Below are 24247 nucleotides of genomic sequence, written 5' to 3'. Positions count from 1 at the left end.
GACACACTGATGAGAAATCATCAGATCTGAGTCAGTTAACTCTGAGCTGTTATCTGCTGGGTTATTTTGTTCCTGTAGTGTTAAAGTGTATCTGCTTTTACACACACACACACACACACACACACACACCCCCCCGACCTGAGTCTTTCCAATTAATTACAGGACTGCAGAAAAGCTGTGGCAAAGACGCAGAAACAAAAATACATCACAGCTCCGTATCTCAAAATTCACCTATTTGCACAATATTTGTCAAATTTTCAAGCCTATACAAGTGTTTCTCAGGGTAAGCATTTACATTCCTGTCAGCTGCAGTTTCGTCAGAGCAGGTGTCGTGTTGTTGTTGAACAGGAGGATGACTGAAATAAAAAGCAGCGACACGACGAGCCAGCGAGGGCCAGACGAGCAGGGAGACGACCTCAGCGAGCTGAAATAAAATGATCCGCTGCACCTTTTTCTTCATAACAACAGATGTTAAGTGTAAAAGGTTATAATGAGGGGGGGAAATGAGTGTCAGCACCTCCCAATCCATATGAACAACATCACCTGTTCAAGTCAAATCCCTTCATACTCAAAGCAAACAGCTTGCAACAAGTAACATCTCACCGTCCTGTGATGCTGCCACAGAGAGATCGTTGCTGCATTAAACACATCTCGTTACGTTTAATAAAGACAGAAAAGTGTTACCACACTGAGACCGAGCCCACACGCACTTGTGTAGAGTAGAAAACAAACTAGGAATCAAACCTCAGTATCACAAAAATACACTGCATCACTAACGTTTGCCATCAAAGCACAATGGACAAAGCTGCTGGCGACAGAATGCATTCCACCAAAGGTCACCTAGTTTTAACAGAACAGAATATCCAAAGAATTGTGATCAGTACGTTCCAAATATAACAGAAACCCACTTGACAACAACAACAAACAGAAATATAAAGTTGGAATGTTTTCACCAAGACGGCTGGCCAAACATGTAACATACAACAGCACAGAGTCAACGTTATGCCTCCCCTCTAAACCAAGAGGTGAAAATATAACTATACCAAAAATAACCTGCCAAATGTGGGACCCTTTGAATAGAAGAACAGGAAAGACTAGAATCATGGTTACATCTGAATGCTTGTCACTACAATACAAACAAGTGGAACAAACGCAAGTTTCTACCAAGAAAACAATGATTAACATATATAGCTATTAGAACCCATTTAAAGTGGAAGGTATACATGATAATTCTGATTAGAAATTTAGGCCTATTTCAACCAAATGCTGACTAACGGCGTAGAACAGAAAGCTGTCTGATTGCTTTCCTTCTCCAAGTCAACAGGTGAAAACAAAGCATATTCCTTAAGGAAAACAATAACTAACATGTCACATGGTTTGAATATAAAACATGATTAACAAGAATAGAATCAAAGTTACGTCATTGCTTGTCATCTCTAAATCAACACGTGCAAAAAAACATAAAGTACTATCCTGGAAATGATGTCCAATATGTTCTGTACTCAGAATAGACCTTTTTCAAAACAACAGGTATAAAAATAAAGTGATCCTGTTAAATTTTTGACAGTAAAATGTTACTGACAGAACCGAAAAAGAACAGGCGACAAAGAAATAGTCACTCCTATCCAGATAATTGTCCCCAATGTGTGCCATACCTAATAAAATGGTGAGAAAATATCAGGGACATAAATCCACTAGTTGATCAGGTGTGAGCAGAAAACATGTTTACATATAAAACACAAATATTCATATTTCCACCTTAATTCCATTTTAATAATCTTGGCCAGTGATTCAGCTTTAAAAAAGGTCATGTCCAGGTCTGCTCTGTTTGACCTGTACAGGTAAATCCATGCACATCCCTCCACATTAAAACTTCCTGTTAATTCCTCTGAGACACACACACACACACACACACACACACACACACACACACACACACACACACACACACTCTACAGCAGCAGCGCCCACAGACACACACACACGGGCGTTTGTCATCGATGGATGCACATGTTTTCCTCGACGCTCACACACCTTGCTTGCTTGGAGCGTCAACACACTGCATGGCTTCCTAACCTGCACGCGCACGCATAAAAAGGTACACACATAGTTAAACACAAGGGCAGGAAAGGTTAGAAAACATCAGGCAAAGCAAAGCCTGTCCTCCGTTTCCCCGGTCAGCCAGCCAACAGACCTGTTACCCAGCCACACGCCTCTCTGTCAGACACACACACACACACGCACAGGCGCGCACGCACGCACACCTCGACTCTCCTCTGGAAAGGGTAACAGCGTTCCTCCTGACACCTCCAGGCTCAGAATAAAACGCAAAGCGACGCGGAACAGCCGGTAACCCGCCGGGCTGCCGGTTCGTTCAAACCCGCTTGTGTGCAGCTGTAAACATGCAGTGAGGGAGGAGGAGTGTGTGCAGGAACAAAAATCCAAGCCCCGTTACCGTTCTCTCCGCGTCGGGTCCTGCTGGATGCTCGGCTTGGTGGGCGCCATCTTCCTGCAACAATTATTTGATTTCTTACTTTCTGTTCTTTCCCCTTTTTTCTCTCTTCAGATTTATTTGGACGCGGAGCCGCGGCGGTGCGCTGCGCGCTGACAGCAATGCGTCATGGTTGGTGTGTTAAGACAAAGCCATGTCCGTGTGTGTGGACGTGTGTGTGTGTGTGTGTTTGTGCGTGCGTGGTATACTGTGCGTGCGTCTCGTGCTTGTCTCTCTCATCCGCCGCCGCTCAGGAGCGTGGAAACAACGGGCGGTGGAGGCGAAGGCAGGGACCGGGCTGCAGCAGCAGAGGCATGCCGAGCGGAGTGAGGGGGTACCCGTTGTGAATGCCTCTCAGATCCCGCTGTCTCTCCCGTCTCTTCCTCTCCGTCTCTCTCCACACACGCACAGCTTCGGTTTGGCACTACAGAAGAATTTCCTGCATGCGCTCCAGAGGAAAAAAAAAGCCAAACAGGCGCGTCAAATCTTTACATTCTCGCTGCCGCTGCAGCGCCTATATCCCCGTTAAAATCCCCGCGGCAGAGCGTCGCCGGGCGGTCAAAATCTCTGTGGTTTTTCGGAGCATTTTTCCCTCCTCTGAATGCTGTCAGGGAAAAAAAAGGACACCACACATCTCCGGTATTTTCTCCAGCCCCGGCGCAACAACGCCACTCAGTTGCAGTTGGAGTCAGTTTGCGTGTGTGTGCGCGCGCGTGTGTGTTTATTTTTTTATTTAATTCTCCCTCTCTTCCTGTATTACAGGTTGCACCGCGGGGCTTTCATCCAATTTTTAACCATCACAAAAAGACGCCAACCACCTTACGCGGGGAGGGGGTGATGGGTGATTTATTTGGATGGTTGCCCTGTAAATCGGATCTATGCACCTACACACAACCCCTCCTTCCCTCAGTGTCATAATAAACACATCACAGCAAATGTCTCACTTAAGATTCCAAAATCAGTAACTAACTTTTTGTGCTGCTGCATTATTTTTTGCAAGTCTCATCATGTGTTGGTATTTGCATCTGCATGAAAGGAAGCTTGAGTTTGTAGTGAACCTTTAAATTTTAACACAACTCCTCTTATCGTCTTTAAAAATCAAATTATCCTGCTCACTTTTTATATTTTAGGCCACTAAAATATATTTTCCTCCTGTCTTTCATGTTTGTACTTCAGAGATGTTTTTTTTATCCTCCAACAGAAACTACAACCTGCTGATTCTTTCTATGTTTTTTCCCCTCAACATTCATTTAAATTCCTTCTCTTATTAATGTATAATTCATTGTAACCTAATCGGTGTGCTGTGTGATTAACCCCGAGGCTGCAGCCCTGGAAGCTGAAAAGCCTCCCTCTCTATACCAATGACCTGTCAAGGTCAAAGGCATGCTGGGTATTCTCCACACAAACATGGGGTTACAGGAGGTGCTGTGGCGGAAAATAAAGACTGGAGAGGGAAACCGTGACCTGCAGCCGACGATCGTCATGAGCTGAACGCATAACGATAAACGCAGTGCAGTTATGCATTAAGAAAAAGGTGTCAACATGTGCTTTTACCTCATTACGGTCAACAGCAGATGCAGTGATTTACAGCAAACATTTATTTCACTCTAAAAACAGGGCTAGATTCAAATGTTCAAATCCAAAGTGAGCGTTCAACAAACTGATGTTTTTTTTGCTGCATCCCTAGTTTCTGATTCATCTGTCCATGTGCAAAGAGATGCTCAGTAATATTCAAAAGCAAAGACGGTTGCCAGCTTATAGGTCACATGACCAGAAACTGAAAAGGTCACAGAGTTGACCCCCCCCACCCCCCCACCCCAAGAGCAGCCTCACTGTTGTGCCCTGAACTGCAATGAGGTCATCCACAAACTCAAACACTGGATTTCCTCCACATACAAGGATTTTTTTGGGGATAAAAACAACTTATATCTGAAGATGTGGGTTTTGAAATCCCAGATGGAAGCTCACATGTGATTTTATTTTATTTTTTAAACCTTGTCCAGTGTCAGTGAATAAAACAGTTGTCGCTCCGTTCATTCCGGGTGAGGTTTAGGCTTCTCCCTCTCTCTCCATCTCAGCTCTGCTTACTGAAGGCAGTCAAACGGAGGCGACGTGGATAATGGAGCGTAATGTATAAACATATTAGCTCCCAGCTGTTTGTTGGGGGAAACATTATGTATAGAGAGAGGGAAGAGGGGCAGCTAGACGACGGGCCGATGAAGACGCAGGATCCAAAGACGGAGAGAATTTTTTTGGTTGAAACGAGCCTCTGCAGCTGTTAGAAATCCAGACAAATAATTTAACATTCTTTTAGTGGCGTTTACCTTTAAAAAGAGATAATTCAGGCCTGTGTTTCAACTGGCTGTACTCAAACTCGGGTCTGGGGGCCTCAAAGGCTCCTCGAGGAGTTCTGACGGGTCCCCAGCTGCTAGATGACGACATGGTTAAATTCTAGAAGGTTTCATGTCAGAAGAAATGATCAGAGAAAGTGTCAAACCACAACTCCAATCCTCGCCTCCCGCGTATGGACACAAACATACGGTTGTGTCTTGTATGGGCGTCTGGGGTCTATGTGCGCCCAGAAGCCCTGCTTTAAATAACAATGCGGCCCTTATTCTCCTCCTATTTGTTGCTTTAGAGGGCTGAGACACTCTCAGTGCACTTGGAGAGGCCCCGGCTGTGATTTATGTCGCGCTTGCTCCCCATAGCTTTAAGACTTTACACACATATAGCTAGACTCTATAATATGGAGAGTTTTAGGCAATAATAAGGCAAGAGTGTGTGAGAGTGTGGGGTGTGTTTTGGCCCCCCCACCGCTCCAGATGATTAGAAAAAACAACCCTACTGAGCGGCCAGACGAGAAGGCAATCATTTAGATTCAGAGTGGAGGGGAAATAAGGAAATAACAGGGGGATGGATGGAGTGAATTGTCACAAGAAAACAGGTTGGACTCAAGGAGCCGCAGCATCATGACCAGCTGGAAAACACTCACATTTCTCTTGTTCTACTGAAATAACTCCATCCTCCATTTCCGATAAATCACCCCCTTGTGTTTCCACTGAATTAACAGAAGATCATCACAGTTTTTCCACTGAATTACCTGGACTTCACTCCTCTATTTCCACTATATCACCCCTCATCTGCCCCTTTATCCCTCCGTCTTTGCTGAATACAAATCTTTACATACCTCTTTTCCACAAACACTTGTGGAAAACTCGCTTTGAAACAAATAATCCCAAGACAAACTGTTATTGAATTTAATCCTCTTGTGAAGCATTAAAGTCACCAGATTTTCCTTTTCTGATCAGGTTTAATAGGAAAAAGTAAAGCAAGTAATTGAGGAAAATGCTACAGTTTTTGTAACATTTATCTCAACACACACACACCGGATCCAGCTTTACACATGGCACAGAATGATGTACCTGCAGTCAAGGGTTATGGATGATTTCTAAACCTTTGATTTAAAATACCAACTGATAGCCGGCAGTCTGGGTGTTGCTTCATGATATCTCAAAAAGGTTCTTTAAAAAAAGAAAGAAAGTGCCCACTGAGTTAGAGATGCCCAACTGTATCTGAACATAAAAGTGTCCCATGAAGAAGATCTGATAATCCTATAATAGACATTAAAATATATACTTTAAGAGGATAAAATACAAATATCACAGTTCAATCTACCACAGGAGACGATTTCACATTTAGATAGAAAAACACATTTCAGGAATATTAAAGGATTTTTCCTGAAATCTGGTTATGCCACCTTTCTAAATATTTGATTAAACTCTTTCTATCAAACACTCTTAATTCTACAGGTCGTTTTTCTGCAGCTCCGGACATACCTTTGCTGGTAGGCGGTGATTCCCTGGACACTCTGCGGGGTGCCGTTCGTTGTTCCGGGGACCGGCACCCGACCCACCGGGGGTCCGGTCATCATCCCACCGCCCCCGCCGCCTCCTCCTCCGCCCCCAGCCCCGGGTCCACCGCCTGCCGAAGCAGTCACCTGGACGCTGAAATCCGGGAAGATCCTGATCATGGTCCCCGGCTGTCTCCGATGCGCTCCCGCGTCTTGTTTAACCAACCTCCCCCGCTTTTCCTTCTCCCAACACAGACCAGTCACCGATTACTGGGATCAATAGAGCTATTGATTCAGCGATAGAAGACGAACCACAGTCTTCTTTTTGTTGTTTTTATTCTTCTTTTCTTCTCTAACCTTCCGATATAACTCTCAAGCAAATCCGGATCATGGTCCCGGTGCGCAAAACGAACAGTCACCAATCAATGGATCAATAGATTAATGAGATTAGCGAGTGTATATTGCACAAGCTGAAACCAGCAGAAAGCGTTCCCTTTATTATTTCTTCTTCCTTCTCTTCTTCTTGGCTCTATCCTTCAGATATAACCTCCGTGCACCCCTGTGCAGCTCCGGATCATGGTCCCGGTCTCTCCGGTGCGCGCGGTCTCCCCCTTCTTCTTCCTCCCACTCAACAGTCAATGGGATACCTGGATCAGTGGAACTAAGAGGTGATTATTTCACTGATCAAGGACCTACGAACACCCGGTCAGCGTTGTTGTCTCCCGGTGCAGGAGCTCCGGACTCTCCTCTCTCACACGGGCACCGCCGCCGGCTCTCCATCCGAGAAAGGCATCCGGTCCCCGGCTATCCTCCGCCTGGTGTCTGCCGGTGGGTCAGTAGGTGTCTGTGGGAACAGCGGATTTGAAGCAGAGAAGTCAGCCAGTCGGTCAGTGAGCGCGAGGCTCTCAGCACCACGAGCTCGGCAGTGACATTGGTGTGATACAGTGATACAGCAGCGGCGGCGGCGGCAGCGCCAAAGTGTGTGTCGGTATGTCAGCGAGCGCCTGCGTGTGTGCGCGCGTGTGTGTGTGTGCTGTCCTCTGCTCTCAAGAGAAAGAGAGAGAGAGAAAGAGAGGGAGAGGGAGTGAGTGAGAGAGATTGACTGATAGCGTTGTTTGTTCAGGGGGAGGACATTTCCTCTGGCTTTAATGTGCAGGATAACGCAGTGCCTGTACACTGGACTTTTATTTTAAAGGTCAATATTATAGCAAAGGGCAGCTTTTAATTCCTCGCAATGTGTTTCACCTCATAAAAGTCTTCAAACGGACCCAAAATGTTAAATAAATACCCCAAAACTTTTAGTAGTGCGCAGAGGAGGAAAGGCAAAAACGGGACAGTGAGATTTTAAAATTGAACAAACCTTCAAAGTCCTCACCGTTTCACAGCTCTGTCTCTGGGAAATGTTTCCGATAAAAGAAGAGAAAATATCTCGGACGGACTTTGCCGCTTTCTCTACGCCTAATGCATCAATTTCCGAATGAAAAACAACAAATCCAGCCCAAGTGTCATTTTATATTTTATGCTTATAAGAAATGAATATGAGATTTATTTCAACCTCAGGAGCTCATATATTCCGAGTGTTGTGTCTGTGGCAGCTTACTTTATGGAAATGGAGTAGTGCGGGTTTTGTGCCAAAATAAAGACGCACGGAGTTAAAGTCAGAGGAGAACTGTTGTTACAGTTTGGGGTAAATGAGTGTTTGAGAGAAGAGTGTTTTCTTTGCCGGGTGTGTGCGCGAAGTCTTTCCTCTCTCATCTGATCTCTGCACAGCTGAAGCCGCTCTGCTCTCCTCTCTCCGCTCACTGGAGCACCGTGTGTGATCAGACTCCCGAATAAAGTCATATTCACACACACACACACACACACACACACACACACACTCTCTCACGCTGTCTCCTCCCCTTTCTCTCACTCCCCCCCCCCCCGCGCCTGTGTAATGTATACTCAAACGCTCTGTCCCTCTCTTTCATTGTCTTGCTCTCTTCCCTCTCCATCACCCACACTTGTTCCTCACGTTAGTCCATTTTCCTTCTTTCATTATTTCCACACATTTTGCTTCTCACAACTTATTTTTCTGAATGGTTGTCCATGTTATATAGTTTTGCATAATGAAACCAAAAATGACATTTCAATCATCATCATCATTAGTAGCCTAGTAGAATCAGTAGTAGTATGCGGCCTAGTGGTACTTCAGAATTCAACAAATAAAGGACACACTGCCACAGTAGTTAGGCCAGGTTCAGACTACACAATATTTTTGTAAAAGTAAGTAAGTAAGTAAAAGTTTATTTCTATAGCACCTTTCACAGGTATAGGGCCACAAAGTGCTTCACAACAAAAACATTAATATCATAAAATACACACAATAAAAGCATAGACAGTACATGATCATATCAACCCACAAGTAGCTAATTGAAAGCCTGAACAAATAAATGTGTCTTTAGTCTGCATTTGAAGGCATCAACAGAATCAGAAGAGCGCATAGATGGTGGAAGGTCATTCCACAACCTAGGGGCAACAGCCTGAAAAGATCGGTCACCTCTAGTACGGTAGCGAGTGCGTGGAACCGTCAGCAGGTTCTGATCCACAGACCTCAGAGCACGCACAGGGGTATAACGCTGAATCAGGTCACTAATATAGGGTGGAGCCTGGCCATGTAAAGCTCTGAAAACTAAAACCAAAATTTTAAAATTTATCCTATAAGACACTGGTAGCCAATGAAGTTCTTTTAGGATTGGTGATATGTGAGACCTCCTATTAGTACGTGTTAAAATTCTGGCTGCAGAGTTTTGTACTAATTGCAGTCGAGAGAGCTCCTTCTGGTTTAGGCATAAAAATAAACTATTACAATAGTCTAACCGCGACGACACAAAGGCGTGAATGATTAGCTCCAAATCATTTCTCTTTGTCTGTAGGCGATTAAAAAAGTCTTATGTTCTTGCTGTGACAGGACAAACTACACATTGGTCTCCGAACAATCATAGTTTGTAGTGTTTCATGACCTGTGTGATGTCATCAAGAAGCAGGTGCTCAGATGAACTTCCAGGAACAATAATGTGAACTAGCTATCAGAATCGGTCTCCTATGCTGTGTCTGATAGTGGCGGATACATTTTAAATGGCTGTGACTTTTCCAGTGCAGTATCATGCCTAAGCTTGAAACCGTACACACATGTACGAAGGTGCAGTACCAGCAGGTGGTGATAATGACGGGACTAAGTCCCTCCCCTTCCGGTGGACCATTATTTCAGAAACATTATGTATGGTATTCTACAGAAGCCCTAAGCGGCCATCGATTCATATTTTTATTTTACTCCGTTTTCCCATGATAATGGCATAATTATCTCATGATCTTGAGACAATGACTGTCGTTTTCTCGTGATAACGGGATAATTTTCTTGTGTTTTCGAGATAACGAACCAAAGCTGAATGCAGGGGTCGGCAGGTGCGTTTCTTTACAATAACAATGTCAATATGCTGAATCAGCAGTTAGCTCAATAGGTAAAGTGCAGGACTTGTAATCCCAAGAATTGCAAGTTTGAGCCCTGCTCTCAAACAAAGTTTGTATTCTTCTTTTGTGTGTTTTTTTTTTTTTTTTTAAATCACTCTCTTCATCAAAGTTGTTATCAAGAGATTCAGGGGAATCCAATCAAACATGTCCCCACGGCTATTTCAAAGGTTCTGAAATAACCGTCAGGAAACGTGTAGTTAAAGTCTAAGTCTATAGGTTGATGAATGTGGACCTATTGCCGGGATGTGCACACTCCAGCACGTGATTTATTGTGAGTATGTGAATCAGTCATCATCATAACTTTGTTGAAGAGGTGTGAAATGTTGGAGGATCAAACTCATAATCTTAAGACTATGAGCCATGTACCTCACCCACTGAGCTAATCAGTGACACTAAAAATCACCTTGAAATTACCATTAAGAAATGTTCCTGCCAACCCCTGTGTTAAACTACTGTTTTGTTATCTCCAGATCACGAGAAAATGATCCGGTTGTCATGGGAAGATGGACTAAAATAAAGATATGAATCGATGGCCGCTTGGGGCTTCCGTAGTATTCAACAGCGAGAGACAAAAAGTTTTTTGATCCTGTTTGAATTGTGAGCTGAATGACACATATCGTGTTTGTCCATCCATCCATCCATCGTCAACCGCTTATCCTGCATACAGGGTCGCGGGGGGGCTGGAGCCAATCCCAGCTGACATCGGGCGCAAGGCGGGGAACACCCTGGACAGGTCGCCAGTGTGTTTGTCCATTTAAAAGATAATTTTGCAAGTGAAGAAAGTCTCAGTTTGTCATAAAACTGTTGAATTTTAAGACTGTAAAAGTACGTATATTACAAAAACCACAAACTAGGGATGGCACAGACCCGATACTGATATGATTCTGACCCAAATACCGTGATCGGTTATCTGTGACAACCGGCTGATCTATGGGCCGATCTGTTCACTTCAGTAAGGCACATCGGCTACTACGCATGCAACAACAGTGCGTCGTGAGACCGTAACATTTTGCTAGAAGAGCTAAAGTAGCATTTTTGGAATTTTCAGCAAAACAAGATAGTCTAGGCCATGAAGAAGCAAAAAGTATAATAGCTAGCTTGGTATTCTCAGTATCATGACAGGCTACGTTAAGAAAGAGAAATAGAGAGTGACGGAGCAGTCGAGGCAAGAGAAACTATCGGACTGGCTATTACTCACTGAAGCTGAAAGCTAAAAGGACGCAGGACAGATGGCGAGCTGGCCTTCTTTCTGTTCAGTAATAACTTTTTAGCAAGAATTGTTTCTCTCAGCGAACGTCAAAGAGCTTCCATGTGCAGTCCAGATGATGAAAGGACTGTTGGATTAAACACATCAGGTGAGATACATTTGTGCAAGACAAGAGATTTAGTTAACTGAGTGGTTTCTCACAAAAGTAAATGTTACTTTACAGTTTTACGACAAACTGCAACTTTGACTTTTAAAAATAGCTTTTAAAATTGACCCGACATGACACTGTCACGGTCGAGTGTATTGAACACTTTGGCGAGACACCGGTTGCTGTTTAACAATTCTTCTTCACAGCACCAACATCATTCTTCTTTCTTTTCTCCATGTTTACAGTTGAAGAGGACGCTGTGCTCCTATGGGTCAACATCAAAAACAAGTTATGGAATTTGTCGCACTTGGCGAGAGAAGGATGTCTATAGACGGGTTTCTTGTATACAAACACTATTGGAACACTAGTGTGCTTGCAGCCAGGGGGCGGAAACATAAATCTGTAATATATTATATATCTATGACCTTTTTTCACCTTTTTTCTCCTTAAAGTGAGATGAGTAGATCGATCTCAGTCTCATATCTGTGCGTTACATACGGAGCAAGACGATTAGCTTACCGTAGCATATAAACAGCTAGTCTGGCTCAAACTACACCAACACCTCTAAAGATCATTGATTAACACAATGTGCCTTGTTTGTAACACAAACCAAAAGTAATTCTTGAGAAATAGTTCATCCATCCGCCCACAGTGAGGTTGCCTGGCAGTGCATCCAACATATTATTGGTAAAAGTAATTGCATATTCCTAATTTATAGGAGAAAAGGGTGAAATACACTGCAAGTTCAGAGATTACATGATCATCATCATATCCACTCAGTCACTATTAGCAAGTTAGCATTGCTCAGAGTTGGCCTATATGAACCATGCTAGCCTACAGGTAAGTAAGCTAAAATAAACTTACAAAAGTCCTCCAATAAATGGACAAAATAAACACATCACTGACATTTCTCTTGTTCCTTCTGTCCAAGTTTGTCATTAATGTTTTTTATTTTTGGCTCCACCTTCTGAGATAACTCCAAGCTCTGCCACTGAGACATGTTTGCAGAACTAAATCTCTAATTTGCATCCTGACATTTTCAGCCCAGGGAATCGAACCCCCAACTCTGGCGGTTTTTACTGCTCTCCTCCTCCATATTGAGCCACCCAGGACACATTTTCAATATTTCATCCTCCTCTGGACCCACCGAAACCCCTCCAGTACCCCTGCTGGGACTCCAAGCCTCACTTTGAGAGCTCCTAATAACCTACAGTTCTCGTTTGTCCTCCGAAACAAAGCATTGCACTAATAAAACGTCCCAATTGAGCTGATTAAATACCAATAAAAACACAGCTCTCCACTCTGCCAGCCTGCAGTCTAAATTGGATCGCAGCTCTAACCAGCGGCTCTTAATGAAAACTACTGCTGCAGCCCAGTCTACCTCTCTCTCTCTCTCTCTCTGTAATGAAATCAAATGAATTGGACTGGAGGTTTCAGGGGAGACATGCTGGACCCCCTTATAGAATTAGGACTGAACAGTATGTGTGTGTGTGTGTGTGTGTGTGTGTGTGTGTGTGTCCCTGTAATTTTTATATGACCACTTGACCACTGACTCATGGTGTGTGTGTTCATGTGTGCAATATACATTTGACATAATACGCATTTGCCTCCGCACCCCTACGGGCGGGCAGGCGTGCGTGCTGGCGTGTGTGCGCGTTTAAATTACAGGCTGTTGGCTGTATTAGTGAGCTGTGACCAGGTAAAGTACAGCAGACAGAATCAGGACAGTCAACCTGCTGTTATCCCTCAGGACAACACAACCAAACACACACACTGTGTTCCAGCAGTAAAACAACACACACTCAGCCTTCACAAACACTTTCTCACGCTGTACTTTGTCCTTCTGCTGTGGTGTGTGGTCCGCTTAGGGCTGGGCATTAAAGCACAATTATTTTTGGTGCTGACAGAAATGTGTCTGTTGCAGATTTTTAAGTCTCAAAATCTTTCACTCAATGAAAATAATCACTCCAGTGTACAGTTAAAAACAATTTCAACCAGGAGCCACTGCTTAGACAAGATGTAGGGCTGGACTGGTAATCTGGCGCACCGGGCAAATGGTGGGCCGACGCACCTTTGGGGCCAGTGTAACAGAAATTATTTATTTATATAGTGGTGCTAATTAGCAGAGTTTCAGGAGCGGGACCACACATCAACCACGTCATCGCCAGTATTTCCATAAATGCCCGCACGTCCTAACTCCTCCCCTTCGCTCTCGTATCCTGCACGGCTCTCGTATTCAGCACCCGAACCGAGACCAAGCAACAGCTTGTCGAGCACGCTACGCTAACGCTGCTACCCCCATAATACGAATCATCACGCTACTACTCCATCCATCCACTTACCTCTTCGAGAAGTGTCGGCATATTGCCATGGGATGAAGAATTATTTAGACGAACTCAGGACAGTCATTATTAATGTCCACGTCAGCAGACCCTGCACCAGAAGACGAACTCTTCCGTCTCCATGCTGAGACCCCGTTTTCCATAATCGCAAAGCCGTCCAGGAAGAGGGTGAGTCTAGCCTTAACTCCATCTCTTCCATGGTCTGCTTCATCGCAACAGTCGGGAACTTTCACCCGAGAATCCTCCGCCTCACAAGAACAGCTGATCACAGCGTTACCCCACTCCAGCTCCGTGTCAAACAGTCTTCATAAACGATTTTGAAACGGACTAAAGCCACTCTTTAGAAAACTGTTAAAGATGAAAGAATCCCGTTTACAGAACAGACAATACAGCAAACTTTTCAACGCCATCATGTCAGCATGGCATGTCCACAGTCCCGGCAACACCAGCTCCCTTCCAGGTGACACATTACGCACGCCGTGACGTGATGCCATCACTCCCAGTCATACACGACAGCAGTGAATTCAGCAACCTACTCCAGCCTGGCACCGGGATGCCAGTGCCCCCGGCAGCCTACCATAGACCGGCTTCAGTCGGGGCACCGGGATGCCAGCGCCCCCAGCTTCCCGCCTTCAACCACAGTAACCAATAGCAATTACACCTCAAGCAACTTCAGCAGCTGCCTGCAGTAGGAATTTGGCACAGAGATGCAAGCGTCCCCGCCTCACCCTACCACTAACCTCAGCAGAGGGCGTCAGTAGGGACGTCGGGCACCAAGATGCCAACAGTCGTTCCGAGCTAACATCGAGCTCTCAGTCGTTCCGTGCTATGGTCCGTCTCTCAGTTGTTTCGTGCTCACAGTAGTCTCTAACTAACATGCGGCTAACAGTCATTTCAAGTTAATATCCAGCTTACAGTTGTCTCGAGCTCACAGTAGCTTAAAGCTCCGTTATTTTGAACCAACATTCGGCTCTCAATCCTTTCGTACCATCATTCGGCAAACAGTCGTTCGAGCTCAGTCATTCGAGCCAACAGCATTTTCTAGCTAAGGTGTTCCGAGTCGTCTCGTAGCTAAATTGGTATAATCATTTCAAGCAAACAGTAGTTTCTAGTTAAGTCATCTTCAAGGTAAGTTGTTTCGAGCGGACATTGAGCCAACAGTTGCCTCGATCGAACGTCGAGTCCTTCAACCCAACTGTTAAACTAAAATAGTTTCGAGCCAACAGTCATTTCAGGTAACACCCGGCTCACAGTTGTTTTGAGCAAACATTGAGCTAACAGTCATTGCAAACGACCAAGTCGTTGTAAACCAAAGTTGTTTCGAGCTTAGGTCAAGCTAACAGTCGCCTTAAGTCAACCTAAGCTAAGCCACTCACGTCTTGCTAAAGTCGCTTCACATGCTCAGTCGTGTCGAGCTCACGTCGAGCATACAGTTGTTCCGAGCAAACATCAAACTAACAGCTTTCACCGAGCAAACATTTCATCCGGACCGTCGTTGCCAAAGCCTCCCAGTGCTCACTCCCAGTCCAGGGTTTGGGGGTTCAATAAGGATAGATGGTTTGCAGCGGAATGGTCGCCAAAACCATAACATTAACAGCATAGCTCTCTCTACAGGCCACCTTGAAGAGCTCCCGTCGCCGTCACAACTAGTACAACGCATCACTCAGTCGTCCCGAACCTAAGAAGCTACGTTCACACCCGCTCAGGTTCATTTCGTTTCATCTCCCCTTCGCCTTGACCTTTGGCGTCGTACTCGCAATTCAGACTCATTCCCCAAACAACCATATAAGTTGGACCAGCTTACGCTCGCCTTTTCTCCGGAGTCCCAAACCCTCTCAAGAACCTCGTGAACCAATTGCAACTCTGGGTACAGTGACAGTACAACACGTCAGATTGTCTGAATCGGTTCCAGTGGCCTTTCGATTCCTGGTGCTACCATCTCTTCCGCCAAGCACTCTCTTCGTCATCCTTTTTCTCCCATCCATTACCACGGTCACTCCTTCAGTATCAGAGCTATTTCAGCCTCAGACATCATTCCGAGCACCTGATACATATTATGCGCCGCTGGTCCTCCCAAACGTACAATCACCACAATCATTCAGATCCCAAAGATTTCAAATCAGCCAATGCTCCCACGTAACAAGAAGCTTCTCGGGGTCCGTCGTGCCCGGGTTCTACGGAGGATTTCCCAATCGTAGCTTCCCCACAACACTTTCGAGTGTCTCTTCGGCAACTGCAAGCCTCGTACAGCTTTCTGTTTCGATCATCAATAAATAATTTTATCATACCTGTTGATTGTGTGGTCTTTACTAGTGAAACTGTTCAGTGTATTTTTATAGAAACATACAATTATAAAATATCCCATTCCTATGAAATCAAAATCGATGTTGAGGCCTAAATGTTTTCATATGATGCCTTGTCCTAGGTATATAAGTCATATGGCAGGATCAGAGTGTGTCATTTCCTGGAAAACAATTTTAAAACGTTGATGAATCATCCTGCACTGGGGGGCCTGAATTCATTTAGTGTCCAATGAAAAGCTTGTTTAATTTTTATGACTACTGACAAAAAGTGTTTCTGGCACCGGGCACCACTGATTACTGTACGAACACCTTTATTCACTGATTTTGGTAAAACTGGATCATATTTGATGGAAAATATTTTGCGGAGAGGAGCGCCGGGCGAGCGGCAACGAAACTGCGCTCAGCAGCCTCCAAGTGAACACGGCATGAACAGGACCGAACACAGCCTCATTAGTTGACTCAGCCCCGGCCTTGGCTGTGCAATCACTGATCCAGATATTTTATCTATGTTTTATGACCTGCTTTTAATTTAATTGACAGGCAAATGTTTGATGTTTCATTGTGAGCAGTTCTCCTTGTATGTCTTGTGTAACCTTGTGTGTTTACGTATCTTTGTGTGTTGTTGATTTGTGCTGGGGCCCAGCGATGTGACTCAAAGTCCTGTTGCGATTGTTTTTAGTGGACGTCGCGATATGACACGAATGCTATATAACGATGTTGTGATCTTGGTGGCATGAACTGGTCAGCCTTAGCACATTTATTATTGTGTTGTTTTTAAACTATGCCCTGCCAAGGGACTGCAGATGCAAATTAGCTTGAAGCTATAATCTGGTACTGTGGATCACATGGTAACGTTTGTGTTGCTGTACGCTGTAAATATTAACAGCGAAACAAATTACAGGAAGAAATTCGATTTGCGTCAGCCTTAGCGCAGATTAATGCTTTTATAGATAGAAACAGTTCACGTCCTTCTTGGTCCAGTAGGTCCAAACAGTAGTTTGTTCCACAGCTATCAACCATATCACATGGACTTCATTGCCAGATGGAGTTTGAACAGTCATTGAACTGTAGATGTTCAAACTTTGGACTTCTGAGCTCACTTACGACTTGAAGTCAAGAATGAAAAGAAATGTCCGTCTACAAATCAGTTTCATGACAACTGAGCAAAACTCCATCCCCGTCATATTGTCGCCGGTTCCGTTATCCGTTATGGCTACCGTCTCTTACACAGTCACCTTCCAATGAAAAGGCAAAATGCCCAAAAGATAATCTGAAAGTAAGGCCTTGTATGACATCAGTATTAGCTACATGGTACTAGATACGATGTAGAATTATATTCACAAGACAGATTATGCAAAGTCAATGGAAAGACACAAATGGAGGCAAACAGATGGTCATTTGCTGCAAGTGGCTTAAACCGAGCTGATCTCATACATGACCAATCTGCTGTAGTTAGAAATATTTCAACTTCAGAAAACCTTATCTGGAAATAAAGTCAGAAATTTGAGGGGGGAAAAAAAACATAATTTAAGTTACAAATGCGGTTTTTGTCCTCAGAAATCCTTCATGAATGAATAATGTATCTCACTACTCCTTACTACAGACGTACAGCCCAAATTTGCACATAAACAGCAAAACTAACATTTTCTCATGGTACCTAAATGCATCATCTCAAACACTCTGTCAAGTTCAGTATTTTCAACTAGATCCAGACTTTTTCTCTCATTCACACACAAAGCCACCATCAGCTGTCATCAGTTTTTCTGACTTGCTGTAAAACACAACAAAAGTCAATAATTCCCCGTCATGTCTCTCTAAATCCATTTTGGAGGCAGCCTGTCATCTCAGCAGACACGCGTGCCTTTCTATTAAGCCAACCATCAGTCCGTTAAAGATCATATGTCTGGTTCCTCATTTGATTTTGTTCTCCACATCCTTGGTGAAAGACAGCAGATGACAAAGAATCATTATCATTTTTATTTTCAGAAGATCGGATTTTAGACAAAACTAACTTTTCAACGAGTGATGACTGATGAACAAAAAGCCGGTTTGCAAAACGGACAACTTTTAGTTTTACATTTCAAAATAGTGACACAGTCTTTACAAGCGCTTCACTTCAGTCCTTAAAGCACCGGCTGCCACTGTTTGGAATTTTTTATTAAATAAAGATTACCTGACTAAATAAGGTTATATATAAATGATTCATTTTCCTTTAATCAACTGCTCGACAATTTTATGAAGCATTATTGAAAGTGAAATTTCTCTCTTTTTACCATCTACCAAAAAGCAATAACTCTAAAAACAGTGCCCTCTTTCTGTTTTGCGGGCAGATTTCCCCCAAACTAAATAACACAATTCATTATAATTGCTTTCCAAAAAGACCCGTATTAATCATTTCTGTTGTGGTGCTTCTCTCGGTATGATTTCATTAGGCAGTGTTTGTACAGTGGCTGTTTTGTGATCTGCTACGCCTCTGGTGGAGGTTTGGGCACAAAATTGGTTGATAAACTGAGAAAAAGATTATAGTCATCGTTAAAGAAACCAACTTCTATTGTTAGTAGGAGGCAGAACGCAAACAGTGGTCTAAGTCAGTGTCAGACACTGTGTGCCGAAATAAAAACAACAACCCAGACCTCCTCCCTAAATGCTACGTCACTGCTTCCTCCTTTGCATCAAGATAGAGGAATGTCAAATCCATGGATGGTTTGTTAAATTCTATTTATGTTTTTATAATTCAAATCACCAGAACCCTATTGAGTTTGTGTTTTATTTTTTTATTATTATTATGTCAAGAGCTGGAATGAGCTACAAACATGAAACCTGGCCCAATAACTTGCAATGACCTTCAAGTGCTTCCACAGAAATATGAGGCCAGGTGTTTTTTTTGACTCTTATCGACACCAGATTTGGACAACAGCATTGAGACTGAGACACACACACTTGGTTGGTGGAGAATCATGGCCACCATCAACCAATATATGCCAGCAAAAGGCGGGGCTTGGCAGGGCTCTGACTTTAACTCAATGAGTTGTCCAATCATCATAAATCTTGGGAAAAGGTGTGCCAAAGCATTTTGAGCCCGACCCATAGGGGGCGCCACTGAAAACAAGGTGGACAGAGTGTCACCAATTTTGGTGTGCATGCTCTGGGCTAAATATTAACCAAATCTGGAGTGTCCTATTGATATTGGTACGAGTGGGCGTGGCCTATCACATATTTTGTCACGACTCAAGATGCCTTCAGAGCTTGTTCAGTGCAGGTTAAAGTCTGTTAGCGAATAAAGGCTGCAGCGAAAGCTCCTCTGTGAGTGATGTTTACCTGCTGCTGGGAAAAAGAACACGTCGACAATGTCGGGCAGTTTCACACAGCGTCTCCCGCCTACACTGAGGGCTTGTTGAAGAATTGATTTTAAGATTTTGATGATTACATTGAAGGCTTTATATGGTCTTGCCTCTGCTATATTGCAGACCTATTTGTACCATATTACCATTGTACCATACCATTTGTACCAGATACGTACCTTGGTTTTATTTTAAAATATAAAATTTTATTAATATAATTTTGAAATGACTTATTTCTCAGAAGTGTTTTTTTTTTTTGTTTTGTTTTCATGTTTTAACTTGTATTTGATTCATGTTAAGCACATTTAAAAATGCTCTATAAATAAAGTTTATTATGATTATTATACATCACCTTAATACAGCATCTCTGTATCAGTTTGATAGGAAGGAGCGTCTTCATTTTTGACAGGATTGAAAGTTTCTAAATACCCTGGTATACCGTAACACCTTGATCTTAATCGCCAAAACCTGGATCAGCTAGTCTTCAGGTTTGTCTCCAGCTTTAAGCCTCCAACTAATGACTTATTAATCTATTGATTATTTAAAATTCAATCAATCCTTTAAACCATGAAAACCTTCACAAGCTCCCATACAATTATATAAAACAGAGAAAAGCAGCAAACCCTTACGTTAGAGGAGCTGGAAATAGTAAATAATTGACTGTATGCTTGAGAGATGACTTAAATTATTAACATAGATCGTAGATCTGCAGGTAAACCCATAGACACATTCTTACACTTCTGACACAGAATTTTTATCTCCTTCAACCTTTTGTTGTCATATCGCAGTCTAAATAATTTGGCTCTGCTTAAGAAGCACTGTAAACAGTCCAGCCGCAGCATTTCCTTCCAAATGTGATGACTTGGACCACAATGGAAAATAAAGAGTAGACTCTCTTACAGCCTGACATCTGCTTAATGAGGTGCCATCTAATCATCATATTTCATAAAGTACAAGTCAATGTCAGCGAGACAGACAGGTAGACCGGCCGGCCAACCAGAGAGACAGACAGGCAGTGAACCGGACAGACAGCCCCGTGACAGCCGCCCACCCTGCCAGCTGAAAATGACAGCTAAATCTCTCTCGCCCGTAATCTAACTAATAATGTTAGCCTCTTAATATTTTCCCTCTCCCTGCATTGATGGATGGGGTCAGGCTGCGATTCACCCAGCTGAGGTCAAAGGTCAACCCGGAGCTCGGCTCTCTGCTCTGCCGCTGTAATGGGAGCTGAAATATTAGTCCTAAACGCCTGCGGACGCCCCGACGCCTCAGCACAGATGATGAATTAACTGCTATGAGGAATTACAGATGGAGCATTTTGAAGTTTCCACACATACACACACAGAGACATTTTCCTCATCTACACACCTCCATATGCAAATGATTGATAATAGACATCAGTGACATCAACTTTATGTCTTCTTTTTTGTCCTTTCCCTCACACGCACACTTTCTTACGTATGCTAATGATTGATTGTGGTCGCCGGTTGACGCTGGCATCATCATTGCTTTTATTTATTCGGCCGTTCGCAGCAGCTCCTGGCCTCTCGCCGTCTCATATCAAATTGTTTTTTAAATGCGTTTCGACGACTGATGTGAAAATGCAATCAGGCTAAAACTCTGAGTCCATATTAAAAAAAAACACAATCATAAACCTGTAGAAATGTACACACACACACACACACACACACACACTCACCACGTTCATCACATAATGCTTTTCATGGAGTCAGATGGTCACTCTCATCAAACTTTGCATTGAGTTTTAAAGTATCAGTGATGTCGTTTGAGGAGGTTTTCTACGCTGCGTGAAGTCAAACTCGACAATTTCTTCTTCCAATAGTTACAAGTAAAAAGATAAACAGCCCTTTATAAAGAAAAGAATACAGCTTACACTACTTTTATCGCTCTTATTGTCATCATGTGCATCCACAGCCGGACACATCTTCTTCCTCTGAGCCACAGAGCTCCTTTGTTATCGAGAAACTATTAAAAACACATCAGTGAGCCTCACTGTGGCACCATGACCACGAACACACTCAGATTTACATCTACAGTAGGAACCACTGGGTTTGGAGGTGAGAGCAACAGACAGGAAGTCAGACAGTATTGAGAGACGGACTGACACTGTTGGTTTCGATTTCATGAGATATATTCACAGGAAAACAAAAGACTACATAGAAAAATACCAGCTTTATCCTTAGGTCATTGTGAGATTAGTTCATAAGTAGGCAAATCATCTATAATCAGTAATTGGATATAAGTAAGTTCAAAGCACATTTAAAAATAAGTGCAATTTAGGCTTCAAGTTGAGCCAAGACTGATAATGTAGAGCTGAACATCAAGAGTTAAGAATGAAACATCCTAAAATGGCCACCGTACCGAGGCCAAACACAAATAATATTCGCTTAATTCAAATGCAGCCAGCATGCAAACATGCCATCAACACGCCTGGCTCACCGTGTTTAAGGTAACTTACTAAGATTACATGCCGCACACGCTAACTGTAAACAAATGTTAGCATGTTAACATGAAATGAAAATATAATTCCAGAATAGCGTTATAATTTGGTTATGTGTGTTATATGAGTAAAAAATTAAAAAATTAAACAATGCAAGTAGAATTTCAAAATCACTTATATGACCAAATGAAAATTACAAATTCATACCCTGTATAGCGGACAATGTTCAAATATTAATAATGTAACTGTAATTAATAATGTAATTGACTTTCCATTTATGCAAGCAATATAAGTTTAAATAAAAATGCAATTTTCTTACAATTTGAAAATGAAAAAGAGCATTACACTGTTCATCAGGTTAAGTCTGTGAAAATGAGCTGTTTACATTATTATTTTAATGAAGTCCCCTATAGATCTGCTCATTGGCGGCCCCCCCCCCAAACAAAGAATTGACTAATCAGAGCTTTAGGTGGGATTAAGAATCGAGCCTTGAGCTTGTTACTGTGATACAATCTATAATAAAAGAGCGACAGAGTAATGGCATGGATGAGGTTGTCGCAGCTCAACTCACAGAAATAACAACTATTAAATCAACATAGTTTTTCAATCATCATGAAAAATATCGACTCCCCTTAACAACAGCTAGCACAGCTTTTGTGTCAACTGAAAAAAAATGTCATCAGGACAAATACATCACTACCGAAACAAAACTAATTAGCCTATTGCTTCTTCTCAAACTGAATTTTGGTAAAACATGAAAGCAACAAGGCAGTTAATATCAGGACACACATGTAAAGATCATCACAGTGTCTCCCCCTTTCCCCAAATTATGGCCATACTGCAGCAACAAATACTTCAGATCCAACAAACATCTTTCATTTCAAAATTATAAAGTAAAAGTCAGGGCCTTACCTGCTTGCCTGTGGTGAGTCTGTTGCTGTTCCACAGAAAATCCATTGAATCCATTCAGGCTGAAACTAAATCAAACTGGCCTTGAAGCTCAGTCTGCCTCAACACACAGAGTCTCCTTCACTCCGGAAGAGCCAGAGAATGGACCTTTAAAATGACACTTTGCAGAATGTCAACAGGGGTGAAAACAGAGAGAATGCTCTTTTCAGAATCATCTCAAACTCTTTGAAGCAAAAATATCAGAATCATTTGAAAAATGTTTTTGGCATGCCGTCAGATTTGTGAACAAAATAAATCTGTTTTTCCAGAAACAAACTTTCACAGCTTTCTTTTTTGTTTCACTCTGCAGGTGAAAGTGATTGAAGCCTTGATCAGGCGGAGTGAAGGCGGAGTCAGCTGCAGTGTTTTGTTTTTTTTGATTTTGAAAATCGTAGTTCAGGGGAAGAGGAGACAGGTGCTTCATATACTGTCTAACATGATGCAATTAAAACACATCTGCAAGTCAATTTTACACACATTTTATCTACTGTATTTAACTTCACATACATGTTTGTTGGTTATGGTTATATTATTGTAGTATGATACCGCAGCTGACATTGTTTTTCTAGCAACGATACCTGAGAGTGCACTACTTTTTGGCATCCAACCTTTCTTGGATGTGGGAGTGTCCTTGAATGCAGCACTAAAAAGAGTTTCAGAATCCTTCTTGACTTTAAAGTGAAGGTGATTTCTTTGTGTAGGAAGCTTTTAACAGAGCAGACAACACAGAGAGCCGAAGAAAGAGGTAATGCTGCATTCAGGTTCTATCGGAGTTGCTGTAAGAACCTATTTCCAAACAGCTCACAACATCAACACCCAAGTATTAATCACAGCTGCAAGATGCTTAATGATCCAGAAGTGCCTGACCAACCAAATAAACATGGATGTCAATAAAACAAATCATGTCACTCAAAGTTCGTCGTTCAAGGTAATTACACAAAAATGTTATGGTATTAAATTGCCAATGCATAACCCTAAAACAACTTTCAATACTTGGCCAATTTAATTTTTTAGAAACAAACTGTGAAGTTTCCACAAACTAGATGTTGACTGAAAAGCAGGAGTCAAAGACAGAACAGGTTCAAATTTCAAAGGGTCGAAGGGAAGCAGGTAGGTAAAAGTAACGGTCACAAACTAGTGACGGGCAGGCAAATCGGAGCAGAGACTGAAACGCCGAGACAAGTTGGCACAACGGATGATTTGGCAGGAAGCAAGTAGTGGGAGGTTAATATATAGAGGGACAGAGGAGCAGGTGTGCGACTTGCTGTGGGGATCAACTAGGAATGGTGGGAAAAGACAGGAAAGGATCTGAAGCGATAGGAGAGGTGGGAAGGCATGCATGAGAGTGAAACAGAAGATGGAGGAAAATCATGAGGATGTTGCTGTGATTACAAACTGAAAGAAGGAAATCAGTCCGATGCTCAAATGGTCTGCAGGAGCATGAAGTATCTGCAGTATAAAATTAGAATATGATCTGTTAACTTGGTCGGATGTTCGGGTTTGTCCTGGTTCTGAAGACAGGGAGGATCCTGGCTGAACCCTCCAACCTGCAGCAGGAATGAAGTTTCTGTCTGTTCATCTGCAGCATGTCGAATCGCGATGGATCACTCTGATTGTTGTGAACAAACCCTTGATGACTTCAGCGT

The 24247-nt window shown here is 42.9% G+C and overlaps 1 protein-coding gene across 2 annotated transcripts in view; it reads right to left on the bottom strand.

Annotated features, from left to right (window-relative positions):
- Positions 1 to 22859, bottom strand: part of LOC119910711 (neuronal PAS domain-containing protein 3) — a 659826-nt gene extending 636967 nt beyond the window's left edge. For both annotated transcript variants that reach the window (XM_038729499.1, XM_038729501.1), the window contains exons 1-2: positions 22566 to 22859; positions 6328 to 7185 (exon numbers count right to left, since the gene is read on the bottom strand). In XM_038729499.1, the coding sequence (XP_038585427.1) occupies positions 6328 to 6521 (194 nt within the window). In that variant the 5' untranslated portion in view covers positions 6522 to 7185; positions 22566 to 22859. The remainder of the gene's footprint in view (positions 1 to 6327; positions 7186 to 22565) is intronic.
- Positions 22860 to 24247: the final 1388 nt, after the last annotated feature.

Source organism: Micropterus salmoides, unplaced genomic scaffold (genome assembly GCF_014851395.1).
Source record: "Micropterus salmoides isolate LMB-PRFRI ecotype aquatic unplaced genomic scaffold, ASM1485139v1 Ms_hic_scaffold_19, whole genome shotgun sequence".
NCBI lineage: Eukaryota > Metazoa > Chordata > Actinopteri > Centrarchiformes > Centrarchidae > Micropterus > Micropterus salmoides.
The sequence above is the reverse complement of the archived record's forward strand: the minus strand, read 5'-3'. Positions and strand labels throughout refer to the sequence as shown.